General features: G+C 39.9%; 1 protein-coding gene across 1 annotated transcript in view; it reads right to left on the minus strand.

Annotated features, from left to right (window-relative positions):
- Window positions 1–4,207: 4,207 nt before the first annotated feature.
- The window catches only part of HMCES (5-hydroxymethylcytosine (hmC) binding, ES cell-specific), a 22,968-nt gene continuing 7,360 nt past the window's right edge, over window positions 4,208–19,815 (minus strand). Inside the window, exons 3-7 of the mRNA XM_006901371.1 lie at window positions 19,737–19,813; window positions 18,575–18,700; window positions 10,206–10,387; window positions 6,694–6,886; window positions 4,208–4,438 (exon numbers count right to left, since the gene is read on the minus strand). Coding sequence (XP_006901433.1) covers window positions 4,208–4,438; window positions 6,694–6,886; window positions 10,206–10,387; window positions 18,575–18,700; window positions 19,737–19,813 — 809 coding nt within the window. The remainder of the gene's footprint in view (window positions 4,439–6,693; window positions 6,887–10,205; window positions 10,388–18,574; window positions 18,701–19,736; window positions 19,814–19,815) is intronic.

Here is a 19,815-nt window from a genome sequence, read left to right on the forward strand (position 1 = left end):
ACTGCATTGAAATAGATGAGGGAGAGAAATGTTTAAAAGGGATATATGATTAGGTATTATTGTCATGACAGGAGTCCAGAATGAAGGCTCCACAGTGGAATGGACTTGGGAGGAGGGATTGCATAACAATGAAAGAGTTTTTCTTTCACTTTGCAAGAAGAGTGACTTGGGGGGTGGGGGGTAGGCAGGGAGAAAAGTGCAACAATGAATGACTGGAAACTCTAAGTCTCTGTAAACTTTCATTAAAATTAATTTTTTTTAAATGCAAGCTTTAGTTTGTTATATAGCCTATTTGCCATGTAATTAACATTATAAAAAATTTTCTTTGAAAAGTCATCTATGCCTCCCCTCATCTATGCAAAAGGGAATTTAGATTTACAATTAACATGAAAATCATGTACCAGACTCTTACAGAAGATTCTTCAATGTACCTTTTTCAGCTCTACTCATCATCCTAATACACAGCCCTGCAGAGTCCTGCTAAGTATTTGTCCTTGGCAGCTTCACTTTCCCACATAATAGAAATACAGGTTTGCACATATATGTAACATGATGATAGGAAATAATAGTAACTTAAATTTCTAAGTTTCAGTTCTAAGTCTCCTTGCCAATACTAGTAGATAAATATGCAAGCAGTAATATATATCTATTCAGAGGTTTTGGAAGTAGCTGAAAGAAAACAAAAGTACTGATCAATGTCACTAGGATCAATAAGGATGTTAAACTGCCACTAACTAAATTGATGATAGCGATCCTTGGGAGAAGTCTGTGGTCCAGGCCAATGGTGGCGTGGGTCCTCCACTTTGGGGTTTCTTCGCTCTCCCCAAGGCCACTCAAAGCTAGGCCTTCGTTATCTCTCAAAATGTCACGTCCAAAGTCCAGTCAGGAAGCACTCACACTAGGGGTTCCAAGTATTGGGAGGAAGTCTGCTGGCGAAGACAGGTGGGCTCAGGGGGTGCGGCCACTCTGCCCCCCCGCCCTGTTCTCATCTTGAACAGCTCAGATCAGATGACCTGGTTGCTGAGCGCCTGGGCTCCTGTCCATATGCTGCTGAATCACCTCCCATGTGATTTTTATAGGTTTGGAAACCCAACAGAGGGTCAGTTTTGAGTTGGTTGACTTGAGGGCAATGAGTTATGTATATTAAGAGCACAGTGAATTATATGTTGTACTGTTTACCAAAAAGATCAGTGGTTTGAATCTACCAGCTGCTCTTTAGGATATGGGCATTCTTTTCCCATTATACTAGGGAACCCGATGGAGGGTTGCTGTAAGTTGGAATCAATTAATGGCAGTTCTTTTGGTATATTTATGTAAAAGCTGGGTAATGAATAGCAAGACTGAAATCTTAGAAGAAATAGAGCCAGAATGATCCTTGGAAGGAAAAAATGGTTGATGCTTCATCTTACTTTTTTCCCCCCCTGAAGATAATTTAGTAATTGTTAAGTAGTTTACTGATGTGTCAAATGTGTTAATGTGGACAGTGTGGGTTGGAGCTCCCTGATTAAAACAAGCTTGGAAGGAGAAGCGGCATCCACTTCCGTAATAGCTTGTCTCTGGAAACCCTATGAACCTGGAGAGGGGATGAAAGACACCCACGCTTTGAGAACTCTCCTTCATAGGGTCGCTAGGAGTCGCCTGCGACTCGATGGCACTTAACAACAGTTCATCAACCAGGAGCTCCCAAAAATTCAAATCAGATTTAGAAAAGGAGATGAGAGTCTGTCATTGCTTATGTCAGATGGACCTTGGCTAAAACAGAAAATAATCATAAAGATGTTTATCTGTGCTGTATTGACTATGCAGCAGAGTTTAACCGTGTGAATCATGTCAAATTATGGGTAACATTACACAGAATGGAAGTTCTAGAACATTTGAAAGTGCTTGTGTGGAGCCTACACAAAAAACACGAGGCAGTCATTTGGACAGAACATGGTTTATCACCTTACTATTTTTAAGGTGTGGAACTAGAGCTTATGAGGAATGGTGGGGAGCCACGTCTCCTTCACCTCTGGGTTGTTGGGTTTCAATCCCTCTCTATATCCTCTATGCAGTATCTGCCTCACTCTTCCTTCTGCTTCACTCCTCATAGTTTCTTGTGCTGTTCAAGGAGACACATGAGGTGTTTGGCATGGTGATTCAGGGCCTGGGGAAGGGCTGTCACAGGCAACCAAGCTCCCAGTCTCAACTTGACTTTGGAATTGCTGCAGGAAGTGATCAGCATGCCAAGAGACCTGCTCAAACTTCAAATACCTCCTCAGACACGACTGCTCCTTAAGGGAGTGCACTTAGCAACCAGAAGGGCCTCCAGGTGCACTCCCCAAGAGCAGGGCCAGGGAGTATCACCCCAAATCTGCTCCTCTTACATATTTGGCCCTGAGTCCAGAGCTGGCTGCCTCTAGTCATTGGTCCCCATAAAGTTCCCAGCTCTTTTCACAGGTCCCCTCCTTGACCTGGACTCATTCTAGGAAGAGCCACTGCTCTCCCTCCTGCCGCTGCCAACTGCACTGGAGACCCTAGCTTGTTGACCCCCCTGCTTCCCATCGCCGCTGCTGGCATTTCTGGGCTGCTTTTTGGGCTGAGTGGTCTGACCAGGCTAAGGAAGCCTCAGGATCTTGGATCTCATGGTACATGTCATTTTCAGGCCTCCCAGTGATTTCCTCCCTCTTGTCCTCCACTTGTCTCCTTGCAGCTCTTGCCTCGATTCCTGCTCCCAGGAAGCCTCATCGTTATCTTCAGCGTTATTCCAGGCAGGTCTCAGCCCAGAATCTGCCAAGGAGTCTTATCCTTCTTCTTCATTCTCTTTGCATCTCCCCTTTGATGTAAAGCACTCAATCAAGTTGGTTTTATGTGAAAAGATTCAGACTTCCAAGAACTGACCCTTGAAAAACTGGGTTTTCAACTGTGAGGGCTTGCTTACATGTAGATTTATTTCCCTGTTGCTACTTTGTGAACTCAAGTGTTGTTAATCTCTGAAGTGAGATGATTGACATTATACATACGCAAAACATTTATCTCAACAGGAACAAGAAAATAAATCTCCATGTAAGTGGTCTCATGCAGTTCATACCTGTGTTGTTCAAGCTGTTGTTAGATGTCATCAAGTTGAGTATGACTCACAGTGACTCGACGAAGATCTGAATCCTGTCCTATCCTGTGCCATCCTCAAATTCTGACACACTTGAGCCTATTGCAGCAGCCACTGTCTCAATCCACTTGGGTTAGAGTCTTCCTGTCTTACATTGTTCCCCTAACTACCCAAGCACAATGTCCTTCTCCAATGGATGGTCACTCCTAGCAACATTCCCAGAGCATAAAAGGCGAAGTTTAATCATCCTTGATTTCAAGGAGCACTCTGGCTGCACGTTCTCTAAGACATACCTGTTTGTTCTCTTGGCCGTCCATGGGATAGTCAGTACTCTTCTCTAACACCACAACTTAAAGGCATCAATTCTTCTTCTGTCATCCTTATTCACTTGCCAGTTCTTGGCCACACAGCAAGTGATTGAAAAGACCATGGCCTGAATAAGGCTCACATTAGTCCTCAAACATCACTGCTCCTCAAGAGCCAACTGTAAATTACATGTGCATGGGAATAGTCGGCAGGCCTGTGCTCCACATTGTTCAAGGGTCAGCTCTATTATGTAAACAGAGACTCAACAAAGTGCCACTAAGCAATACTTTTTATTGTTTCCAAAAAAGCCGTTTTATCCACAAAAAGTCCCAGTGCTGGAAGTGACAAACCCATTCCTTACAATAATGCCAAGAAAAAACTGGGTAAAATGCAAACTTCTTCACCAGTATAATTATCCAAAATATACACATTATCAAATATATAAAGTGAAAAAAAAAGTTAAAGAATTTAATTCTAAGAGACTAGAACATTCCCAAAGTTGAATAAACAGTCGCCTGCTGGGAACAAAGGCTGGGGCTAGGCTTGGCCCTAAAGATACTGGTCTCTTCCTCTCAAGAACAGGGTACATTTTCCTAGGGCTGCCCATGCCCATCAGGCCCATGATGGGTTTCTAGTCACAGCTATGAAAATGGTCAAATAAAACTGTGCCACCTCTTCTCTCATGTCAGAAACAACCTAAAGCAAGTATTTTCCTCCAACTCCATAGTCTATATATAGATCAAGAGACTGTTATCAGCGATGAAGGCAGAGTGCAGCAACGCTGTGGCCTTGGCCTCCGAAGTGCTGGGCTATTTACTGGCAGTGAGGTCGCTTGGCCACTGGCTCCTCTTCCCGCTTCAGCCATCGCTCTAGGAGTCCTGCGCTGCCTCGCTTGGCTGGGAGTGGGCTCTTTTGTAGGAACTGGCTGGACCACTGAGGCACATCTGACTCTTCCTTTTGGGCTGTTTCAGATTTTTCCTTTTTGGGCGATTTTGTGGCTAGCCACAGCAACATCCTCTGATTGCTACCACTTGTCTTGAGCTCCTAAGAGAAAAGAGGACAGAGCTCAAATTACTGTTACTGTGCTCAAGCATTTGGGAAAAGGCTAAGAAAGTGGTTACCTCCCCAGTGAAGAAATGGGGAGAGGTGTTAGGTCCTGACTCAAGTTAGGAAAATAATACCACGGTTAGAGCAAAGCCCTGCAATCAAGAACATTCTCTTCTTTTGCTGCTCAATGCCACGTAGTCTCTATCTCCTAATGCCAGAGTTAACAGGATCAAGTAAGGCTGGATATGTTTAGAAACATACTTAATATTTAAACATTTAATTCTTCCTTTCTCTATACATGTAGATGTAATTGTAATTGAACTGAGGGTCAATACTGTGCTACAAAGATTTTCTTATTTAATCTTTTCAATCAACACTATGAAGTACATATTATTTCCACAATTTCACAAAGAAAGGGATGTTCTGAGAAGTCACTTGCTAAAAGTCACACACAGCTAGTAGGTGGGCCCACAATCTTAGTAATTTATTACATTAACTACAATTCACTTCTCAAATTTCCCCCTCCCCATTTTATTACTTTAACTTTGTGTCCTTAAGAGTATGCTTTTAGGGAGCTCTGGTGGCCTAGTGGCAAGAAGCTGCACTGCAATCCCAGAGGTACACAGTTTGAATCCACCAGATGCTCTGCTGGAGGAGGAGGAGCAATATTCTCCTATACCAGTCAGATCTGATTTGACGGTACACGCACACAAAATAATAAAAATTTTTTAAAAATTTAAAAAAAAAAAGAGTATGCTTTTAAAAAGTGCAACAATGAATTAATGGAAATCCAAAATCTCTGTAAATGTTCATGAAAATTAATAAAGTAAAATTAAAAAAAGCATGCTTTTAGGATAATTCTCAATAATCCTTTATCTTCATAATTACTATTCTACTTCTTCCTTTCTTCAGTGCTAGCTCAAGGAAAACTATGATTTGAGGGTTCAAAGATGAATAATACACAGCTTCAATTCTCAAAAAAAAAAATCATAAACTTTACTAATTCTAAGATATTAAAGTTCATAACATGAACACTCTCAAAACCTCTGAAGGAGATAAGAGACCTACAACTCCTTCTCCAGCTTATAACTGGAAAAGAAGAGGTACAGAAAAGGGACATAAAAAACCAGAAATACAATCATAGTAAAGGAGTCCTTTGTATTTCTGGATTAAGAGTCTTCACTGAAGCATCTTTTTTTCCCTTTTAAAAATCTCATATTTTTATTTATGCTGAATAAAACAATTTACAAAGCAATACTAAAGAGTAATATCTTTTTGTCATTGTAAAAATACAGGTAACACAACTCTTTCCAATTAGCATCTTTTACCTATGAGTTCATGGAATCATTTTGTTTCTGGTGAATACATTAACCCATTGCTTTCAAGTGACCCTCCACCAGTTTTCCAAATCTTAATATGAACAGACTTATCTTTAAAAAAAAATAATAAAAAATTATTATTTTTGTGTGCATGTACCATCAAATCAGATCTGACTGGTACAGGAGATTGTTCCTCCTTCTCCAGCAGAGCATCTGGTGGATTCGAACCACGCACCTCTGGGATTGAAGTGCAGCTTCTTGCCACTAGGCCACCAGAGCTCCCTCAGACTTAACTTTCTATCACTAAGTGACTGATGGATTCAAATGACAGACCTTTTGGTTAGCTCAACACAGAACACACTATGCCACCAGGACTCCCCTACAAATACACATGTATAGGTTATTCAACTCAACTAACTGCTGTTAAGTTGACACTGACTCATAGCTGACCTTTCAGTAGGTTTTCGGACACTGAAGCTTTTTAGTGACATGGAAAGCCCAGCCCATGCTTGAATATTGATTAGGCAACTACAGATGGGCCTAGGAAGCTGTAGTCGCATAGTCCATGGGGAACTGCACTTCTAAACCAAAGGTCACACCTCTCTAGTAGTTTGAATTCTTAATGGCTTTGAGGAAGAAACATGGGCAATCTCCTTCCATGAGATTTATAGTCTCAGAAACCCTTGGAGGGCCAACTATGAGTCAATTCTGACATAATGGCAATGAGATGAGATGGGCTGAGCACTTGCAACTTTAAAAAGCTTCCCTGAAGACTCTGATTACAGCCAGATTTAAGATTCAACACTCTACCTTGCCATTTACAGAAATATGAGTTTTTGGTGGTTTCAATTAACAGAGTATAAAAGGTCATGTCCTAAAAGACAAGACAAGAATGATAGTTTAAAAAGGACTTGAACAGCCACAGGTTCCTACCTTTTTGACTGCTAAGTCAACAGGAGCCAAACACTCAGGAGTGTTGTTTCGGGAGTTGTTGACCACAGTGGAGACTGGATGGAAGGTGATATTCTCTGTAGGGTGGATTAACTTCAAAGCTTCTTGTGTTGAGACCTCACCAAAGTTCAGCCATTTAGACACTGCCTCATCTCCATCTAATATGGCAGGCATCCTGGTCAGAATAGTTCAGGGGTTGGAGAGGTGAAGTGAGGGTAGGGAGGAAAAGGAGAGACATGAGTCTAATAGATCAAACCATCACAAGGAAAAGCCTGTCTCCCTCTGTATAGTACAGACTGACAGCTGCCATGGAGGGTCCCTAACCCCAACCTGACAGGGCACACCAAATTCAACCTCAGGAGAGTCAAGTTTCATGGCTTAGGGAGTGAACAGTGCTATTTCTAGAGCACCATGCTCTGCAGTGTACACACTAGCAAACTCCCCCAACCCCCACCACTGTGTAAAGTCCATGTATATAGGCACTATTTTTTTAAAAAAAGGTCTTCTCAATGACTAATGAATAACCAACTGATTGTACAAAATTCTATTACACAACTCTTAATTTTTATCACCATGTTTTTATTTTTCAACCATCAATCTTCATCATTTCTAACACTGTTTTCAATCTCTAGTTGTTAATGACTTAATTACATGACAGATAAACTACAAGTTGTATAAGGTGGTAGAAATCCCCAATATCTTCACCTTTGGCTTTAGTGGTTAGTGTGTAAATTTGCATAATGGTCATAGTAACAAGATTTCTTACATATGTTTATGGTTATTATCCTATCACCGACAGCACCGTACTTTAAGAGAGATGACCACTACTCATCTGTTAATATGTTTTACTGTGATGGCTTGCATGGTGCTGCGATGCTAGAAGCTATACCACTGGTATTTCAAATATCAACTGGGCCACCTGTGTTAGGTAGGTTTTTGCATAACTTCTAGACTAAGATCAGGCAGTAAGCCTATAGCAGCAAAATACTGTCTGAAAGAGAGCTCTAGTGTCCTAATGGGTAAGAAGTTAGCTATGCTGGCAATGCAAAGGCATATGATTCAACTCTATCAGCTGTTCTGTGTGAAAAAATGGGCAATCTCCTCCTGTGTGATTTAGTTTCTGAAAACACACTGGAGGGTCAGTTTTGAGTTGATTCCAACTCAATGACATACAACAGTGCCTGAAGATGAGGCCCTCAGGTCAAAAGACTAAAGAAGATAATACCAATATTTGCAACACTGTATTCTTTTGAATAAAAAGAAAAATTAATTCTGAGAGTACTCCTATTAGGCAAAAATTGTACAAGGTGTCACAAACCTAGTCAGTTTTGCTAATGCTTGTTTTCAAGATGTTAATCTGTTCCAATGCAACTAATTTATGAGAAAACAATTTGAGCAAAACACAGATTAACCAATTGTTTATACACATTTTTGTCTATAAAATCCACATGGTGAACCTAAGAAACAGCGCACAGCTGACATGAGCCTTGTAGAAACATACAAAACACCTACCCACCCACTTTTCAAATACTTACAGATATCTCAATTGCAATGTATTAGTCCACAAAGTTGTGTTTTGCTATGTATTTAAAAGGCATTCAATATCTCAAACACTTTGCTGGCCCAAATGTAAAAGTATGCAATTTGAATTCACCAACAGCTCTGCAGGAGAAGGACTGGCAATGTTCTCCTGCCTAGTTTACAGCCTATGAAAACCCACTAGGAGGGTTCTGATTCAATAGTACACAGCAACAGCATGCAAATAGAAATCTCAAGAACTGTGGAAAAATTTGAAATAGCAAAGCATCTTTGAAACAAAACACACATAAAAATGTGCTATCCTCTGGCCAATAGTATAATGGACATCAGTGGGTGATAATCATCAGTGATGATGCCACAGAAAAGAGACTTAGGCTGGAATGATTTCAAGAAATGCTGCAATATTAATATGGCCTAAAGGAATGGGAGAAAAATATTTGCATATGGACTAAATGCCAAATGAGGAGGAAACTAGAGCCATTCTGAAAGAGAGAAAACAAAAAGACCTAAAACTTTCAGAGTTGATTCCTTTTGATGATAGCAGTGTTTGATTTGGTAGTTTCAAGCATCAATACAATTTCCAAAGCCTTCAGCTGTTGGGGTAATAGGCACAAATGGAAAAGCAGCAAAAGAAATTTTCAGCAGAGACACATACATTCATTATTATTGTTGTGTACCACTGAGTTTGAATAGACTCAGAGTTGAATTTCCAGGGCGTTTTTAAAGGCAGTTTAATTGCACAAGAGATTCCCCACATTTCTCCTGTAGAGTAGCTGGTAGATTCGAATGGCATACCTTTGGGCTGGCAGCACAATTCCTTACCAGTAAGCTACCAGAGTTTTAGGAGGAGACAATACATTAAACTTTTCTATTCTGATGAAACAGTTTATCTATTATAACCACAAGCCTCAAAGAAACCAAATTTCAAAGGCAGAAAACACTGCCACAAAAACTTAAGACTGCAAAAAATGATAAATTCTGGTAACCCTACTATTTCATAACTCATGAGCTGTAACCCTTCCAATAACCATTTTCAAAAGCAAATATCAGGTGTTATTCTAGGTAAAGTGTCATAGTTATTGGAATACTTTTGCATTTCTTTATCACTTGACATATATAAAGCCATGAAACAATCTTTATTAGATTCCTATTATTTGGTGAAGAAAGTTAAAGGTCACTGTTGAGTGCTTGAAAAACAAATCCATCTTGGAAGTAGTACAGTCAAAATGAATCTTTGAAATGACAATGGCAAGATTTTGTACCGTGGCCATGTTCCCAGGAAAGGACATCACATTTAGTAAAGTAGAAGGTCAAAAAAAGACCCTCAAGAAGATGGATAGACACAGTGGCTGCCTCAATGAGCTCAAACATAGCAATGACTGTGAGAATGGCCCAGGACTGGGTGTCTTTGTTCAGCAGTGCAGAGGCTTACTATAAGTTACAACGGAGCCTAACATTTTCTCTCAATAAGTCACTAACAAAGTTTTTAAGTGTCATGTCTGTCACCTCACTTTTCCTATAAGTTCTGTGGGTTTTAGGTTAAGTTATTACTAGCTGCACATTTTGCACAGTGTAGTGATTTTTAGAAATTTACATGTTATAGAAGAAATGATTATAATTTTATTTTGCAAAGCAACTGTCTTAGCTTTTTAGTCTATAAATCTGTGCATAAAGAAATTTTGAGTTCCAAAAGCTACCTATCTAAAAGGGAGCTCTGGTAGCCTAGCAGGTGAAAAGTTGTGTTGTCAACCCAAAAGCACACCACCGTTTGAATCTACCAGCTGCTCTGCTTGACAAAGAAGAGCAATCTTCTCCCATGAATGACAGACCCACTGGAGGGTCAACTATCAGTCAGTTCCAACTTGATAGCAATGAATTCAAGTTACTAATTTAAAAGCAAAGAGAACCAACCCCCTCTGAATTCATTTGGACTAAGAAACAGCAGTGTGACTTGCCTGTGGTGGATATCATTCAGGCCCTTGCAGGAATCCACTGTGATGATAGTGTAGGAATACAGCACGTCTCCTCCCTGTGGAGGCTCCCAGCAGTCAAATATCCCAGCCATTGTCAGTAGTCTCCAGTTGTCCCACACCTTCTTGCCTTCCTCAAGACTGTCCATGGTACCACTATCTCCTGTCTGGGGAATAAAACACATGGGCAAATTAAATATTCAGCAGTCTTTGCTACACAAACTGGGCATCATGGACTGACTTACAAGCCTGCAATTATTTTAGGAGTAATTAAATTTTTGCCTTAGCAACCCTTCTTGATTACCAAAGAAAGAGGCTTGGTGGCAAATGTCTATCAAGCTGTAGATTTATGGTTCCTCAGTTCTTTTAGAACACCATTTAACACTTTCATTGGGCATTCAGGTCCTTCCATGACCTAGGCCACTATTTCTCCTAACTTATTTATAATATGATCCCAAACAAGCTGTTTGAAAATGAAGCTCTCATGCAATGCCATGTTGCTGGGTCTTCTCCAAGTATCTTTTTCTGCTCAAAATAACTTTCTTACCACGATATTTCCTACTATCATTCAAGAATCAGTTGAAGGCCCAAGACAAAGAAAGCTAGAGTCTCAGTCCCACGCTGCAAAAATAAAAAACTCAACTTATTTCCAAAATAATAAATTTTATTGAACTTAACAGAGAACTTAGGCCACAAAACAATCTACTAGCCGGACAAGAAGATGGGGCCTCCAAAGAAAGATGGGATACAAGTACTGGCTCACTGCAATTCTTTTTACCCAATTTACCCATTTGTTTTTATTCCCTACTGATATCCCTCCAAGATTAATTCTATCTGTGCAAATCTTTTAACTTTTCTGTAACAAATGTTCTATACCATAATTTTTTGTGTGATTTGTCACTCACCACAATTTTTCTAGATTCATCCATACTGTAAAGTAGCTCACAAATTCTTAATAACATTTAAGTGATTCATAACTCTTAATATTTAAATTATTCATAATTCTTTATGGTGTGAAAGAACCACAAAGTACTTTCTTTAGCCACTCATTAATGGACACTTCTATGACTCCTGCCAGAAGCTGTTGTTTGCTTGCTTTCTTTATTTTTTTTTGTGAGAAAAATTTATATTTAGAATTAGCCCGCTGGACTCAGTTTAGATGATCCCACTTTTGTTGGCAACATCCAAAGCATCATAATCAGGAGCAAGTCGAACACAGGCCTTCTTCTCTCCATCAGGCCTAATCAAAGTGTTGACCTTAGCCACATCAATGTCATAGAGCTTCTTTACAGCATGTTTAATTTGGTGCTTATTGGCCTTGACATCCACAATGAACACAAGAGTGTTGTTATCTTCTATCTTCTTCATGGCTGACTCAGTGGTCAGGGGAAATTTGATGACAGCATAGTGGTCAAGCTTGTTTCTCCTGGGAGCACTCTTCCGGGGGTATTTGGGCTGCCTTCCGAGTCTCAGCATCTTAGGCCGCCGGAACGTGGGTGACGTGCGGATCTTCTTTTTTTTGGTTGTGGACGCCCTTCAGCACTGCCTTCTTGGCCTTTAATGCCTTTGCTTTGGCTTCAGTTTTGGGAGGGGCAGGGGCTTCCTTCTTCGCTTTCGGTGCCATCTTCGTAGAAAGGCTGTTGTTTGCTTTCTTATTGAACTTTGCTATTATTGTTGGGATGAGTCAGTATCTCATGGCTGTTTTGAATGAATAGCTGATGAGGGAATTCTGGTGGCCTAGTCTATAGGGAGATCCAGGAATCAACAGGATACCGAATGACACGTTTCAATTAACAGATATAGCCCTGGATGTGCTCATGACAGGAAATCTGGAGGACAGCTATCTGGCCAACTGACTGGAAGAGAATCCATATTTGTTCCCATTCCCAAGAAAAGTGATCCAATAGAACATAGAAATTATCGAACAATATCACTACTATCACATGCAACCAAAATACTGTTGAAGATCCTTCAAAATCAGCTAGAACAGTACACAGATAGGGAACTGCCAGACATTCAAGCAGGAGTTAGAAGCCGGGGCACCTGGGATATCACTGCTGATGTCATATGGATCCTGGCTAAGTGAAGAATGTTTTATGCTATATTGACTATGCAAAGGCATTTGACTATGTGGATTATAACAAGTTATGTGAAGAATGGGAATTCCAGAGCACTTACTTGTGCACATGAGAAATCTATACATGGACCAGGAAGCTGCAGTGCAAAAAGGAGCAAGGGAACACCACAAAGTTTAAAATTAAGAAAGGTAGCAAAAGAATGAAAATCCAACTTTTTGGTAAACTTTCGTTAAAAATCACAATAAAATAAAGTTTAGGAAAAAATTAAGTGTGGGTCAAGTTGTATCCTCTCACCATTATCTATTCAAGCAATATGCTGAGCAAATTATTCGAGAAGTTGGAATCTATAAAGAATGTGGCATCGAGATAACCTGCATTATACAGACGATCCAACCTTGCTTGCTCAAAGTGAGCACTTGAAGCACTTGTTGAGAAGATCAAGGACTACAGCCTTCAATGGATTGCATTTCAACATCAAGAAAACAAAAATTAACAGTGGACCAATAGGCAACATCATGATAGATGGAGAAAAGGTGAAGTTGTCAATTTCATCTTGCTTGGATCTACAATCAACACCCTTGGTACCAGCAGTCAGGAAATCAGGAGACATACTACACTGGGAAAGTTTGTAGTTAGGGACCTCTCTAAATTATTGAGGAACAATGATGTCAGTTTGAGGACTAAGTGCATCTGATTCAGGCCATGGTCTTTCTGATCCCTTGCTATGCATTTGAGAGCTGGGCAAGGAATAAAGATAAAAATATATTTGTTATACTGAGGACATCTACCCTTTGGACTGTGATATTGGAGAAGAGTAGTGAATATCCAATGGACTTCCAAAAGAACAAGTAAGTCTTAGAAAAAGTACAGCCAGATTTCTCCTTGGAGGCAAAGATGCTGAAGCTTTGTTTTAAATATTTTGGGCATGTTGCTAAAAGGGGCCATTCCTTGGAGAGGGGCAAGAACCTCAGAAAGACGGAGTCAACAAAGGAGAAGAAGATCCTTAATAAGTTGAACTAACATAGTGAATGCCATAACGGGCTCTAGTATATTAGGAAGTGCAAGGATGGCACAGGATTGGACAGAGTTCAGATCTGTAGTGCTGTGTGTTGTTTATTGTTCAAAATGGCTTTCCTGGCCACTGACTTTGACTTTGTCATGTGAATAGATGGGAATATACGAATAGGGCATGTTAGCCTATCCACAAAGGGACTGTCTAATTTTGCTATTACTAAATTAAGCAGGAGTTGGTATGACTGTGCTCTGGTTTGCGGTCTCTGATTGTCTGGAGGTGGATTCTGATTTTCTCCTTTTCTTTCTGGTCACATTTAGTGACCCGCAGGCCCCCATCCTGAATCCCTGCGCGTTCCTCCTCTCCCGCGCACTCCGTGTCTGGGACTTCCAACCCCCGGGCCTGGGCGGCCACCGCTCCCCGACACGCAGTGCATGTGGTTTGTCGGCCACACAGACATTCCTCTAGGTCGTATAGCCCTGGTGTACAAGTTGCCGTCCCGCAGTCACTTGTGGTTGCTGTGAGGCTGAACACTGTGACTCGGATGTGTCAAATGTGTTAATGGTTGGCTACCCAATGCGGACAGAGAGTGGGGTGAAGCTCCCCAATTAAAACAAGCGTGGAAGGAGGAGTGGCATCCACTTCCATAATAGCTTGCCTCCAGAAACCCTATGAACCTGGAGAGAGGATGAAAGGAACCCAACCGTTGAGGACTCTCCTTCATAGGGTCACTATGAGTCGCCTGCGACTCGACGGCACTTAACAACAACTACAACAACAAATTAAGCAGATTCAGCAGCATATTTTGAGACTCTCACCACCAACAAACAGCAGAGAAAGCAGCATGTCCTTTAGGACCAGAGATCCCTGTGCCAGCCAGACCTACAGGAGAGCAGCAGCAGCACCAGAGACCTAACATGAGATGACCTTGGAATTGTTACCTCACAGAATCAGAGCTAAAAGCCTTCATCCAAGTGTATTAGACTTGGGGGGGGAGGGTAGGATTCATAATTAGCAGGATTAAGAGCTTTGTAATATTGGCCTAAACCTGCAAGGCTGAAAGCTGAGGTGCCTAAGTGCACATTTCAGAAGCTGTTCTGACATAGTGGTTTTAATCTACTGTAAACCTAAGTCAGACAGTCTTTGACTTCCCTAATAAACCTCATAGGGATTCTGTGTGGTCTATGAGGTATTGCAATGGATTCTAGATCCAGTAGAGCAGTAAGAGTTGAGTATGAAGGATGTGAATTGGTTTTGTATTGTGGATGCCACTGATGGGGGCAGCTCCCTCTTCTGGAGTTAGAAGAGGTCAAACATGGCTGTCTCCATGCAGCCCTGGTTCTTTTTACATGCTAATTCAAAGGTGGTATCCCTCTGACAGCTGAAATCAGCCAGCAGCTATGCAGGGAAAAGATGAACAATCTGTGATCTACAGCTTCAGAAAACCTGCTGTAGGATGGGCTGAATAGGTTCCAATTTGATGGCAGTGCAACAATGTATAAATGGAAATGCAAGTTTTCTGTAAACTTTGTTAAAAATCACAACAAGAAAGTATTTAACTTAAAAAAAATAGCAGACAACAAAAGTCTGCTGCTGAAAAGTCTGTGACCAAGGAGTTATTTCAGAGAGAATGGATGGCTCCTGATCCTCAATAAACTGGTGCTCAGCCTGAGGTTGTGGACTGGTCTGAAGGCGTGCAGGTGCCCTCTGTGCCTATTCAGTAGTTCCCTACTGAAGACTGGAGTGCTCAGCCTGCAACTAGAGACTGGTCTAAGGCCTAACTATTCAGGCCAATGAATGGTTCAGACAAACACCAAGTGGTCTTAAATTGTCTTTTCAGTTTTTCAAAAAGTGGAAATAAGGCTGACTGAAAATAAACATGTTTCCTCAAAAAAAAAAAAGACAGGATATAGATCAGGATTGCATTGTATTTACTTATAACGGTAAGGCCTTCTATCCATGAGCATAATATACTTTCCCATGTATGCAAGTGTTTTGTTGTTTTCTCTGTATGGGTCTGCTATATCTTTAATTAGATTTTTAAGCATTTCATATTCTGAGTGACTATTATAAAAGGTATTATTTTACGTTCTTTGCAGAGTTCTTGGTTCCAGTAGGAGAATCCCAGTGTTATTTGTATGCTGATCTTATACCTATCACACAGCCGAATGAGTCCATTAGTCAGTAATTTTCTTGCTGAGTCTTGGGGATTTTCAACATATAGATTATCTTCAAGTAAAAGATAATTTTCTCTTTATTTCAAGGCTTTTTATTTGCTTTTCTTATCTTACTATTCTGGACAGAATTTGCAATATAAGATCAAATAAGAGTAGAGATAAAACTGTATCTGATTCTCTTTTGCCAGAGGAAGGCCTTCAATCCTTCTCCATTCGGGTAATGTTGCTCATTGATTTTGTATATATATGCTAATTATCTAGAGAAATTTCCCATCAATTTCTATTTTATTGAGCATATATAGCAGAAAAGGTTGAATTAAAGAATAAAAAAGGTTGTTGAATTTTGTATACTGCCTTCACTACAACAATTAAGATGATCATGTGGTTTAGCTTTTTTTGTGTGTGGTTTTATAATTGTATTTGATAATCAGTTATTAGTTTTCATCCATATTACCATCTGGAGATTTTTTTTTTAAAGTAGTGGCAGGTACATTGGTAACCAGTGCACACAGCTTCTTTTGGCCTCATTAAGTTTTCTGGACAACTGTACATGGATGTGGTACAGGACAGCCCTTGTTCTTTTGGCCCAGACTTTACTGAGCGTGGTATCAATGAGAACATATGGTGTTCCCATCTCCTTCAAAGAAAATTTCCTTATCTCCTGGAGTGTTGGATTGGCACACTTCTTAAAGCCCATTCCATGGATATGCTTAAATGGTGTACTCTCGGGTCACCACTTTACTGATGGCAGAAGGGTCCTTCTTCTTCTCACCACTCCAATTTTAGACCACAGTGCTGGGAGTAGGCCAGAAAGGAAGAGTCTCCTTTGTTTTTTTGATATGACAAATTATATTGATTGCTTTAGAATGCTGAACCATCCTTGTGTACCTGTTATGAATCCTACTTGATTATTACGAATGATTTTTGTGATAGGATATTGGATTCTACTGGTAGGTTTGCTGAGAATATCTGCAACAACTTTTATAAGGGATAGTGATCTATAACTTCCTTTTTTAGTAAAGAAGCTCAAGGGGCACTGAAGGCATTGGCACAAAATAAAGCTCCAGAAATTAATGGAATACTATGCTTCAACAAACAGATGCAACCCTGGATGTGGTTACTAGTTTACTGCAAGAAATTTAGAAAACAGTCACCAGATCAACTAATTGGAAGAAATCATAATTGTTCCTGACCCCTAAAAAGTGAGCCAATAGTGTGGAAATTATTTAACAACAGCATTAATATCACAAGCAAGTAAAATCTTGCTTAAGATTATTTTTAAAATATCTGGTATAGTTTCGTTAACAAAGAAATGCTGGAAAAGATGGACTGAATTAGCTGGTATATGAGATATGACTGCTGATGTCAGAGGGATCTTGGCTGCAAGTAGGAAATACAAGAAAAATCTTTACTTGCATTTTATTGATCATGCAAAGGCATATGACTGTGTGGATCATAACAAATCATCGATAACATTGAGAAGAATGAGAATTTCAGAACACTTAATTGTACTCATATGAAAACTATACAGAGACCAAGAAGTAGTTGTTCACATAAAACAGGGAACATCACATAGTTTAAAATCAGAAGATGTGTGCATCAGGGTTGTAGCCTTTCTACACGTGTATTTAGTCTGCATGCTGAGCAAATCATTCAAGAAGATGAACACTGTAGAAGAATGTGACGTCAGGATTGGAGGAAGACTTATCAGCAACCTGGCTTGCTAATAATTAAGACCTGAAGCACTCACAAAAGAAGATTACAGACTATAGTTTTTAATATTGGTTACCTTTCAACATCAAGAAAACAAAAATTCTCACCAATGGATCAACGGGCAACACCATGATAGATGAAGATTGAAGTTGTCAACGATTTCATTTTACCTGGGTCCACAATCAACACCCATGGTAAGAGCAATCAAGAAATCAAAAGATTTGTTATACTGAGGACATCTGCTATTAAGGACCTCTTTAAAGTGCTTAAGAGCAAGGATGTCAATTTAAAGACTAAGGTGCACCCAATTCAAGCCTTGGTATTTTAATTGCTTCCTAGGCATCCAAACTTTGGACAGTAAATAAAGGAATGAGAAGTCAATGCCTTTGAACTTTGGTGTTTGTACTGATTATACTATGGACAACCAGAAGAACAAACAAATCTATGCTTGAGGAAATTCAACCAGAGTGCTCCTTAGAGGCAAGGATGGTGAAATTCTGCCTCATATATTCTGGGCATGTTAGGAGGGGATAGTCCTTAGAAAAAGATATTATGCTGAGAAAGGTAGAGAGACAGTAAAAGAGAAGAAGACCCTCAATGGGACAGTCTGACACAGTGACTTTAAGAATTACCCTGAGCTGTTTATTTCGGCTTTGTTCATGATAGCAAAGAGTTGGAAACAACTTAAGTGTCCATCAACAAACATGGACAGAGCAGTTCTTGTTTATTCACACAATGGAATACTATGCTGCATTGAAAAACAGTGAACTCATGAAATATTATACAAAATGGATGACCCTGAAGGACATTATGCTGAGTGAAGTATCTTAGTCACATAGGGACAAATACTGAAAAGGGCCACTGTTGTAAAATGGGACTGACATTGGGGTTGAGGGAAGAATGAGAAAGAAGGGATAAATAATGTATACTGCAAAAAAATTAAAAAAAAAGTATACTGCATTGAAACAGATGAGGGAGAACACTGTTTAAAAGGGATATATGATTGGGTATTATTGTCGTGACAGGAGTCCAGAATGAAGGCTGCACAGTGGAGTGGACTTGGCGGGGTCGGGGGAGGAAGGATTGCATAACAGTGAAAGAATTTTTATTTTACTTTTCAGAGAAGAGCAAATTGTGGGCGGGCAGGGAGAAAAGTGCAACAATGGATGAATGGAAACCCTAAGTCTCTGTAAACTTTCATTAATTAAAAAAAAAATAATAATTAGCCTGAGCATGGTAAGGATGGTGATGATGGCAAGACAGGGCAAGGCTCAGATATATTGTTCATAGGGCCACTATATGTTATAGTCAAGTGGACAGCACCCACTAACAACCTCTCTAAATACCTACTGTGAGTTTTGCTGTTTCTGATACCTTTTCTGTCTTGATTTGGGGGAAGTAGATGAAGTACGGCTGCCTTTGGTTTGTTCCTTGACATCTTTGCCACTCATAGAACCCATCTGCTAGAACGACACAACGTCTTCCCTTACACAGAGGCACCTGAGGGGAAACAAAAAAGAGATGGTCCTAAGAATCATCTGTTTTATGAACCTGAGTTAAAGTCATAGGTCCAACAATGTGTGATCTTAGGGCAGTTATTTACATTTTCACCCCTCACTTAATTCTTATGTATTAAATGGTGATATCATCCAGTTATGAAGTTGTTGAATTATATAAGGTACATAAAAAGTAATCAGGTCTGTTATCCAACAAATAGAAGGCACTTAAGGTGGCTAGTCTCCTAAATTGGTCCCCTAATAAACCAAAATTCCCCATCTTCACTCTCTATGTAGTTCTCTCCCAAATGGAATTTAGGATGGCTATGCATAACCCACAAACTGCAGCTGAAGTGATTCTGTGACTTCCAAGTCTGAGTCACAAAGCTTTGGTTGCTTCTACTTTGCTTTTTAGATTGTAAGCTCTGGATTAAGCCAGCCATCAAGTAATAAACCTAATTACCCTAAGACTATTAAGCTAGGCATGTGGAAAGGCTTCTATTTGTTTTAACCATCTTTGCTAAGGTATCAGACTGTGAGTAAACAAAGAAGCTGGCATTTGATCATAATTACATAAGTAATTCCTAAGAGAAATAGCAGTTGGGCCTAGTCAACTCAGAGCATAAGAGATAATAGTAACTCTTTTAAATGACTACATTTTGGTATGGTTTGTTACACAGTAATAAATGGAAAATCATTCAACATAAACAACTATTGAGAATTGAGAACAATATTCTTTGTAATCTTAAAGATACTGCCACTGAAGTGGTTCATAATAACTTCAAAGGGTTTTCAAAGCTATGTATTTTCAAAGAAGGAGATTGCCACATCATTTTTTCTGCAGAGCAGAAAATGAGGGTCAAACCACTGATGTTTCTAGTCAGCAGACAGGCACTTAACACAACCAAAGATCTTTATTGTAACCTTAAAAGAAGTCTGAAGAGAATCTTACCTTACTTCTCAGCTATACAGGACAGTAATAATTCATTTAGAAACAAGACCAGAATGTGTATAGATGACTTCCCTACACAGGTACCTACCTTGAATGACTGCTTCTCTGTCATGGTGTCACTACGACAGTTAGAAGTGTTGAACTGTAGCTTGGAAGGATCATTTTCT

This window comes from Elephantulus edwardii, unplaced genomic scaffold, assembly GCF_000299155.1.
Source record: "Elephantulus edwardii isolate Elephantulus edwardi_28Jun2011 unplaced genomic scaffold, EleEdw1.0 scaffold00322, whole genome shotgun sequence".
In the NCBI taxonomy this organism is placed as follows: domain Eukaryota; kingdom Metazoa; phylum Chordata; class Mammalia; order Macroscelidea; family Macroscelididae; genus Elephantulus; species Elephantulus edwardii.